Source organism: Varanus komodoensis, unplaced genomic scaffold (assembly GCF_004798865.1).
Source record: "Varanus komodoensis strain SLA01 unplaced genomic scaffold, ASM479886v1 scaffold41, whole genome shotgun sequence".
In the NCBI taxonomy this organism is placed as follows: domain Eukaryota; kingdom Metazoa; phylum Chordata; class Lepidosauria; order Squamata; family Varanidae; genus Varanus; species Varanus komodoensis.
In genome coordinates, this window is record NW_025335954.1 from 965,661 (window position 1) to 976,123 (window position 10,463).

Here is a 10,463-nt window from a genome sequence, read left to right on the forward strand (position 1 = left end):
CCAAACCTAGCGTTACATTTTCAAAGTATTGTTGCAACATTGTAATTTGCAATGAAACTCCAATAGTTGGTGATCCTACTTTCTGAGAACTATTGGCCAATTGAAGTAATTAAGATTTTATGAGAAATCTCACTCTAGAGCCATTACATGTAAACACCTGAGTGTGTCTTTTCATATGATGCAACAGCAGAATTCACAGATATTGGCAGGTGTTTACACAGGCAAACAAACTGCACCACAGGGAGAAGCAACAGCATCGCCTTTCTTCCCACCATATTGCTCAGGCTGAACATCCAGGATAGAGCTGCAGATTTATAGCGCCTGATAAAACCCCGGCTGCTCTGATCTGTGCGGAGCGACTCATGACGCAGCTGCCTTCTGGGCGCCGATCTTGGTAGCACCTGCAGAGAGCAAACGCAGGGCAACGTCTCCCTCTTCTGGCAGGTGGTCATCACGATGCACCAATGGAGACCAAGCACCTTCCTGCTGAGCGAGTCCCATCGAGATCACACTTTGGAGCAGAAAGGTGCAGGGTGTCACTGCAGGGCACCTGGATCTGGCCACCACGCCCTGAGGAATCGCCCTGCCTGCCACGGGCTTCCCGGGGAGGGAGAGGCCATGTGTGAGCTGCTCCTGTGGAATCTGCTGGTGGCTGCACAAAACATGGAGCTGGGAAATAAGGGGGGGGGCTTCCTGCCAGCAGGGTGGGTGGGTGAGATGCTCTTTAAGGGCGTGCGCACCTGCCACAGCGAAATCCTTTGGAGTGCTTGCAAGCCACTGGACGTGAGATGTGAGCCCTCCTCTCTGCAGGAGTCTGGGGGCCCAGAGGTATGCAGTGGATGAGAGAGTCACTTTTGGAGCACAGGGAGAGTCTGGGGGGCCTGAATGGGGAGACTTGGTGAGGAGCAGCAGGTGGGCAGGCAGCAACCCATGAGTGGGGTGCAAGGGAGCCCTGCTGGGAGCTCTGAGTTGAAGTAGGAGGTCTGCTCCCCCCATAGCTGTGTGGCATGGTCTACCTCCCCCAGTGGCTGCTCTCCAGCAGGAAGCAAAACGACATGGTTCATGTGTTCTGGCACATATCTTTCCCTACCATCTAGAAAGCAAAACAAATCATACAGCAGATTTCTCTCTCTCAAACCTTCAGATGCATTTTTTTCAGCAGAAATCTGGGCTGCAGAGGAGCAGTGGTGCAGCTGGGCAAGTTTAGCTCCTTGGTTTACTGATCTTATGGAGGGCAGCTGGCTGGGTATATTACTTCGGCTGCAAGGCACAGAAATGTCATTTCTCTTCCTCCCTGCAAACCAGCATCTCTTGCTTTACGGTAGGTTCCCGTCTCTATGATAGAACAAAAATGCAGCGGTTGCCAACCTTGATTTAAAATATTGTGAAGATGTGCTGTTTTGCACTTTAATTCCACTTTAATTGCTCGCTCTGGCAGGTTCTCTTTTTCACACAGGAACTGGGCTCCAGTACCTTCCCCTCTGGAAGAAGGGAAATCTTAAGGTGCTCTGTTTTCAGGAGCTCTTTATTTCCTCTTGTGACTTTGGTGCTCCCATTTACAAGGCATTGATTTCCACTTGCATGTATCCTGTGCAGACGGAAGACAGCAACCTTGGCTCCTTGTTTCCCAACCTGGAAGAGGCTTGCCGCAACCGGTGAGACATCGAACCCTACAGAGCACACCTCTCGATGTGAGGCAGAGCTCCTAATCCAGATTGCAGGCCAGGTGCCCAAAGATGCCTGAACTGTGTGCCCCAAGCAGAAGTGGCTTGGCAAACCTCCTGCTGTCATGTGCTGCCTGATATTATTATTATTATTATTAATGTTGTTATTATTATTATTATTATTAATAATAATAATAATACAGGAATTGCTGCTGTTATGTATCTCTTTATTAATATTTCATTCCACTTCTGTGCCACCCCAGAACCCAAGGGCTCTCTGGGAGGCTTGAAATTGCTGAAATTGGATGAAAACAATGAAATGGGCAAATATTAAATCAAAAAATTTAGTACCCCCACAGCACTGAGCGGGACCCTTGTGCATTCTTCTGCTGTCTGTTAGAGAGCAGCACAACCCACAAGTTGAGTCAGACCATTCCTCCTCCTCAGACTCCAGTAGACTGGACTATTACCGTCCATGATCTGCAATCGTGGTACATATGTTGAACTGGACAACTTGCTGGTTTTTTACTAACTGGAAAATATTGTTCGGTGTGTCTGTGGTAATGGGCACGAATAGTGCTGTTTGTGTTCCGGCAATGCCAGCGCAGATGAAAGGTCATGCTCAGAGCCAGAGAAAGTCCTCATCTGCGCTTGCAGCATGGTGGAGCCTTGAGGTTCTGTGTCTGGCCCATATCATTGCGGGGTGTGGGTTGAGCTTCCCTTCTCCACATTCTAGAGAAATGTCCCTGCAAGGAAATCTTGCAGATCGGGAATAGTTCTAGTTCCTTGTCTGGTAGTTCTGTTCTTTTGTGGGGGTTTCATCTAGATGAAGATTACAAAAAGTAAATCCCTCACCGGAAGTCTGAAGTGGAGCAATGCTTTCCTCCTCCTCAGGACTCAACCAAAATTTGCTGCATATTAGCATCCAACATATGGAAGGCCAGAAGTGCAGCCAGCAGCTATGGATCCAGCCCTTAGCGGCCTACTGGGGAAGCCTTTCAGACAGCCCCTGACTTTCCCTCTCCCAAGCAGGTCCAGGCTGCAACTGGATTAGCCCTGGACTTGGAAACTCCCCTCAGCACCAGCTCAACCCATATGCTTCCCACACGTCTGCATCAGTGTGTGTGGGAAGCATCACACTGTTTGCACCACAGTCTCTGAGTTACCCAGTGAGCACTGAGTCTGGGCAAAGGCCTCTTTCGCTATTTGGAAACTGCGTCTAAATTTTGCAGGCCCCCATCAGGACTGCCTGCATAGCCATGCCAAAAGGCGGGCATCTGGGCTGATCTTCCTGCCTTTCCCTCCCCCTCCTAGAGAGATGGATCCTTTTGCAGGTGTTTGCAGAGCTGTTTGTGCCTCAGCTGCCTTTCAAATCCAAGTCAACCCCAAATGCTTTGCTTTACCACAACACAGCATTGTGGGACATGCCCATTTTCTGTCCAGCCACTGGGAGGATTTCAACCATGCTCAAGGAGGCCCACCTTCTGCCCCACCTGCTTGCAGCAATGAACTGACCGAGACCATGTGCAGCACACAAAAGCACACGCTCTCCCCTGCAGGCCGTCATTGCGATGCCGAGGCGTGCACCACCTCGTCTGCTGCCTCCTTTTGAATTCGGAGCAGGTTAAAGTGATTTTTGGAGCATCTCCCTTATCTAGCTTGGGCAGGTGGAGGGATGCCTAAAGATGCGTCAGCCATATTGACAACCATTGAATGGGCTCATTTAGATAGAATGCCCAGATTGGACCTTGGTCCCCGCTGTCCTGGAAAACTGTGCATCTGATCTGAACTCTGGGTCAGGCTGGGGCCTTGAATCTGTGCCTGGTGAAAGGGTAGATGGTCAGGATGGACGATCCTGGTAGGCAAAACGTTTTTGCAGACGTCAGGGAACCTTCCCTTCTATTGTGGTGCCTTTGCATGAACGGAGCGTGTGGCAGGGGTTGGAGCCGACAGAACTCACAAGTCCCAGGAATACTAATCATAAGTTCTTCTCATGCTTCTGCAACTTCTGACTTGTTATTGATTATTTCCTTAATCTTGGCTGTTCATTTATTGCTTGGTTTGTTATCTTATGTATGGCTTTATGTTACTTCTACTATGTGAGATGGTTTAATAATTTGCCAATTTTGTTTTCCTCCATTTTATTGATTGTATTTATATGCCACTTTCATCAATTGCAAGCCTCCCAGAGAGCCCTTGGGTTCTGGGGTGGCACAGAAGTGGAATGAAATATTAATAAAGAAATACATAACAGTGGCAATTCCTGCAATATCAGGCAACACATGAGAGCAGGAGGTTTGCCAAGCCACTTCTGCTTAGGGCACACAGTTCAGGCATCACTGGTTGTGGCAAGCCTCTTCCAGATTGGTAAACAAGGAGCCAAGGTCGCCGTCTTCCATATGCACAGGATACGTGATTTTCCTTCTTCCAGGAAGGACTGGAGGCCAAATCCTGTGCAAAATGGACAACCTGTCAGAGTGAATAAGTGGAATTAAAATGCAAAAGAGCACATCCTCAGAATATTTTTAAATCAAGGTTGCTATGTTGTTCTATAGATGGGACTTGCTCAGCGGGAAGGTGCTTGATCTTCATTGGTGCATCAAGATGACAGCTTGCCAGAAGAGGGAGACGTTGCCCCGCGTTTGCTCTCCGCAGGCACCACCAGCATCGGTGCCCAGACGGCAGCTGCATCATGAGTCACTCGGCACCGATCAGATGACAGAAGTAGCCACTGGTTTCATTTTTCTCCATCAGTCCATTCTCTGCTTCCCCACCCATAGGAATGTCCCCTTCAGTGCCTCTCCAGGGTTGAGTTTTTCCTTCTTCCTGCGGCAGCTACAAAGGGAGGCAGCAAAATCAGAGCACATCTCTCGTCTCTGAGGTCTGCTGCCTTTGATTCACACTCAGATCTGGGAATCCGAAGAGTGCTGTAACCCCCGTGTTTCCCCATGTTGCCTGGGGCCATAGGCTCTCTCCCTCCATGACTGTAATGGTGAGAAACAGGACTCAGCAGCTACTGCAGTTTCTTGGCAATGCATAATGTTCCAATGGTACTTTGAAAGTGGAATCCTAGCTTTGGCTGGTTTTGTAGACTTTGGATGCTTTAAGCACATCCTGCATTGATGATGATGCCATCAATTATTATTCACATGGCTTTCTGAGAACTGGAAGCGATTAAGCCACTTGATTGGCCTGGTTGGGACTGGGAATATATGAGCAATTTGCTTTGTTCTCCTTCAATCAGTATTTATTTAGTGCACACTTTCTGCTCTGCTGAGGTGCATATCGTTTTGGGTTTGCAAAGTGATTCATACATTTCAAAGATAACAACAATTTGTGTTTACATCTGGAAAAATACACACACACACAAGCATGAATTTTCATGCCAAAAGAGAAAAACAAAACTCAACCTCTGATACAGACTCAAGCTTTAAGTCACGCTGCTGATTCACACGTCTTTACCTCAGGCTAAGGCCCACTGGCCAGTTCTCTCGCAGAACAATCCTACAAAGTTGCTGAGCTATGCAATCTCCCTTTTTCTTCCTTTTTTTCTGTTTTTCTGTCATGTCTGTTGCTTTCTGAGTTTTTGTTTCATGCTGTGAGCCTCCTTAAGTTTGTTGCCTCAAGGCAGGATCTAAACATAACTGAGCTGCCCTCTTAGTAAGTCCCCCATGTCGCACTCTTTGGGCTATTCAAGTTTCAGACTGTGCTGCCCATGAGTCCGGGATCTAGAATGCTTTGACCGGCCCTTCTCATCAACGCTGAAATACATACAGTGAAAGGTAATACATGCCATCACGGTATCGGTGGCAGTCAAGAAATGTTGTGGGGCATCTCTCCTCTATCCCTCTCAGCATTTTTATCATGTCTTCTGGTCTCAAACACACCAGCCACTCATTGCGAAAGTCCAGATTAAGACTGTCCATCCATCTAGCATGGGAATCTACAACTCTGGATCTGCCAGAGGTAGATTTTGAGTACCAAATATATTGCATGCTATGTTCTACGGCCTTCTGGCAACAAGATGGGACATCAGCAATCACTGAAACTCTTTCTGCAAACTTGCATTCATCTTCCTTTTTTCCTGCCAAGGGATACACTGTTGAAAGCAGCTGTTGTTCTGCTGTTTTCAGATCTTATCACATTGAGAAGCATTTCATTCCAATGATGTGTTTTGCCCCTAACATCTCTTTCCTTCTCCCACTCCTCTTAACATTGAATCCTTCCATGAAATACATGCGTGGGGAGGGGGGGAATGACACAAAGGCTGAAATATATTACTTTTAATGTGACATTATTTATTGTAGACACACTTAAACAGCAAGAGACAGAAGCATCTGTAGGTCACTGGCTTGGAAAGGATGAGGCACAAAGGAGCAATGTCAGACCATTTGGAAGAAAAGATTCCAGTGCTGGATGTGGTTAGGTAAAAAAAGCAGGGAAATGGTGGCTCCTGTGTTTCCCTCCTAATCATATCTGTAAAATTAACAGATCAAGAAATAAAAAGGTTAATTTACTTACTTATTTATTTATTTATTAAAACATTTCTATGCCACCCCTTGCCGAAGCCTCGGGGCGGCTCACAACACAAAATAAAATACAATAAAATACAAAAATAACAATATAAAATTAGCAATATAAAATAAATAACAATATAAAAGAAGTCGCAATATAACAATATAAAATTCAGTTTAGACTGGAAGGAAAGGAGGTACCCAGTAGGAAGTGGCTGGGTCTTCTAAGGGAATGGCCGCCTTCTGAGACCCTTTGGTTGGTGGACATCATCAGATGTTAACCATTAAGGGAAATTATTATCCACCAGGCTGCGTTAGAGAAAGAGTGAGGACAGCCTGCCCAAGGCCACTTGGCTCCATGTTGCCAGAGTGGTCTCATTTCAGATGCCTTTGAAGGTACTCCTCAGAAGGTACTCCCCTCCCTACCCAAATTAAGGGAGAGTCAAAACTGTCAAGTCTCATTTTGCTCAGGTTCCCATTTCTTCCAATGCTAAATTCATTGCATCCCAAATCTGCATCCAATTGGAAATTATTACTATTATTGGCACACATATTCATGTGCATTTTAAAACATCTATTCTGTATTTTTCAACATATGCATCTCTAAGATCACAATTGCAAATACAGGCTTTTTTTCTACACTGAATGCAGAATCTTTGCACATTTTTGCAAAGATACACATTTTTTACATAAGTGCCTTTTCCAGCACATATTTTTTGAAAATGCATGCATTTTTGTATGCATTCCCTCCACATTCTTCTCTGTATCACCCTCTGCAGTGTGTATTTACTAGGGTTGATCATTGGGAGGTGGGAAAATTTTTTTCTTAAATTTTGAGTTCTAAAATTCTACAAAGCTTTCAGTGCATTTCTCTGATCCAAAGTATAGTATCCAAAAGTGCAAAATCCAAGAAAATGTGTTCAGAAATGCACAAAAATATAGATATTTGTGAAATAACAGTAACATGCGTTATATTAGGAAAGCTGCTTGCAAAGGTATGTCTATTAGGAGAAATGTCATACAAAAATGCATGCGTAAAAGGAAACATATTTCACAATGCATATGATTTTTTATGCAAACTTTAAAAAAAATTCAAAATTTGGGATGAATGGAATTTGAGAAGAGTTGGAAAAATGTGCGCCTGAGAGACACCAAAATGGGCAGTTACCCTTCCCTGACTGCACGTGGGTGTTGGTGTATTGCGTAGGATTCAGCAGTGTCTGTGATTGCCGAGAACCCAGGCAACTTGCTTGTGGACAGTGCTATTCACTGGGCCCTGAACTGGAGATGGAAGGACTGGACAGTGCAAAATCCATTCAACAAGGCTGTGTGTCAAAAACAAGACAACGGAGGAAGTGAACGCCTCTTCCTTTGTATCCTGCCATTCCTCCAAGGAGTTCCATGGGGTGTACGTGTTCATCCCTGTTTTTCTTTTTTTTTTTCACAGCAACTCTGTGTGGTAGGTTAAGCTCAGGGGTATTAGTATTATATCCCATCTGTCTTCCTCTTGCAAGGCACCCAAAGGTGGCTTACAAGGTTCTCCTCTTCTCCATTTCATCCACATAAAAACAACCCAGTGAGGTGGGTTATGCAGAGAGTCTATGACTGGCCTGCAGTCAACCCAATGGGCTTCGAGCCCAAGTCGGGACTAGAGCCAGGATCTCCCGAGTCCCAGTCCAGCACTCCAACCACAAGCCACACCGGCTGCAATCAGCTTCCTGGCTGAGCAGGGATCTGAGTCTGACTTTCACGGGCCTGGTCTACTACACCTCAGTGGCTCCCCTCCCCAGAGAGAGGGGGGCTTCCATGGAGAAGCCTCCCTCATCTTCCTATAGCATGGACCCTTGAATGCTGAGGCTAATCATGGCTTTGGGGTGTCAAGGACATGAGCAGCGCGGATGCAGTCATATTGTCAAGCACAGTAAGGCTTACCTGAACCAGAACGAGCCAGGCAGGTAGCGCTTGGTGCTGGGTTTCTCTTTAATGAACCTCTTTGTAGAGCTGTGACTAGGAGAAATCAAGGCAACGGCTATGACATCAGCCGCAACAGTGCAGTGCCACACAAGCATTGCCTTCTCCACTGAAACGGCTTTGAACTTGCTGCCAGGTAAGAGTGCACCAGGGCGCAGCCTCAGTGCACCTAGCCATGCCTCCCCAGACAGCCAAAGCATGGCTCAGGCAGCCATGGGTCCTGTTCCGCAGGGCACGCTCCTCTTTCGAGGGTCAAAGTCCAATTTCAAGGTATAGGACCCTAAGAGGGAAGTGCAGAGACCCGGATGCTGCTCATCCACAGCAAGGCCTGGGCAGCAGACTCTGTGGGCACCGCCAACCCTGAGCGCGTCTCCCAGAGGTTCAGCGACAGCGTTTTATTCTGCACTGGCACTGAAGCACATCTGTATTCAAATCACAGTGCCCTCTTTGGCCTTTTCTTTTGGCAAGGTATACATGGCCATCCAAGCCTTGATTCTGCTGCAGGCATTTGTGCCATCTGGCAAAAAAGTCTCCCCTGGTGAGCAGGCCACCCTCAGGCTGTTCCTGGGGTTTGCAGAGTCCCCTGGAGAGGAAATGGCAAAATCTTGCTGAGTTAGAGCCAGGCAATGAAGGGAAAAGTGGTGAAGATTCAGGGCATCTTTCTATTCTGCACAGTTTCTGGGGCTTGGGAAAATAATCCCCCCTGCAACCCACAGGAAGCTGCATGCTCCCCCCACCACACCCTGAAGACACCAGTCAAGCAGCTAACTTTGTGGGTATTTTGCAGGAAAGTGGGGCCTATGGAGAGTGTGTGCCTTGTTTCCAAGCAGCAACTGACAACTCTGGGCATGACATCAATTGCATGGGGCATCTTTGTAATGGGCTACGTTATTTACTCTGGCTCTGGCTCTGGCTGGAAGATGAATTCACAACCTAGTGAAAGAGACACCCAGCTCCTCATCTTACCTGTAACGCTTGGTGTTGATGAGCCAGTGCACGAAATCCTTCGCCTTCATCTTGTCCAAGCGCTGGCTAAAATCACTCGTAAAGGTACCTTCAGAATGCCGCTTGACGTTGGAGGTAAAACTATGTGCACTTTCTGTTTCATAAGATTGCCACCTGATTAAGAAATCAGAGAGGGAGAGAATTACATCCGTTCCACTGCAGCGAGGGCTTTTTAAACCAACATCCATCCACAACATCTTGAAGTCAAATTGGTGGCATGTTTCTGAGACTGGCCAGCATTGTTTACTCCAGTGTCAAAGGCACAGAAAAAGGTATAAGATGACTTAATTATTTCTCCAATATGTAATATGCCTCTTCCTATCTGATGCCCCAAAGAGGCAGGAAATTCTTTTTCTATACCATCAGTGAAACTATAAAATAGAGTTGTAAAAGAAGCATAGGGAGAAATGTTGCTTTCTTGTAAAGACCCAAACGATGTACAGAGTGCATGCAATTGTAGACACAGTGTGTCTGTGTGCCAAGAATCTGTTCACAGGAGCTGTATATAAGTTGGGATGGAAACAGGGAGCAGAAGTCGGATCTCGGGTGCCTTCCCTTTCCAAGTCATGCCCTGTGAAACAGGGGTTTTAGATAATCTAAGTAGGCACAATCTTGTAAAATTTTGCACTTGTATAACACCACTTTTCATAATTTTTGAGTTTAAAAAATCTAATATATTTTTGTTACATTAATACATACTTCAGGTGGCATAATTCTGGATGGTTTCTCTGGGCCATCTCCCTCTGTCATTTACATATATAAAATTGCCTCTGCTAAAGGAGTGGAAAAAGATCCCACATTTCTAAGAATCAAATTAGATTTACTGCCTATAGAATTTCACTGAGCATCTTGATCCCTGTAATCTCGCCTCCCCATCCCAGCTCAACAGTGTCACGTTTATCAATCTCCAATGCTGCTTCTTACCTGGACTCATTAGTTGAATCTTTCAGGATCATTTGCCAGCTAACAGGGAGTAAAGCTGCTATGATCAGCCCACAAATACAAAGCCATCGTGTGTCCTGCATCTGCTCGTCTAAGCAATAAGGATACAAGAAATCAAACCAGAAGATTTAAAATTAAACTTTCCTAACAGTTTTGGAGATTATATGAGATTTTTTTCCAGGGTTTATTTATTGGAGAGGAAAGATTGAAACATTAGAATCTGACAGCAGGTTGCAAACCTCCAGGTTATACTTCTAATTTTGAACACTATCCTATTCAACACAATCCACACATACCAACTGCTTTACCAGATAAAGCAAAGTAGTTGGTGTGAAGATGATTTCATGCCTGTTGAATCCAGTGGAAC

General features: G+C 45.9%; 1 protein-coding gene across 1 annotated transcript; it reads right to left on the minus strand.

The window, feature by feature from the left end:
- Nucleotides 1-4,000: 4,000 nt before the first annotated feature.
- On the minus strand, nucleotides 4,001-10,179 carry LOC123029796 (glucagon-2-like). Its single transcript, XM_044443115.1, has 4 exons — nucleotides 10,079-10,179; nucleotides 9,116-9,268; nucleotides 8,111-8,179; nucleotides 4,001-4,115 (listed from the first exon to the last, which is right to left on the minus strand). Exons 1-4 carry the CDS (start codon nucleotides 10,177-10,179, stop codon nucleotides 4,001-4,003), a joined length of 438 nt encoding a protein of 145 aa, XP_044299050.1.
- Nucleotides 10,180-10,463: the final 284 nt, after the last annotated feature.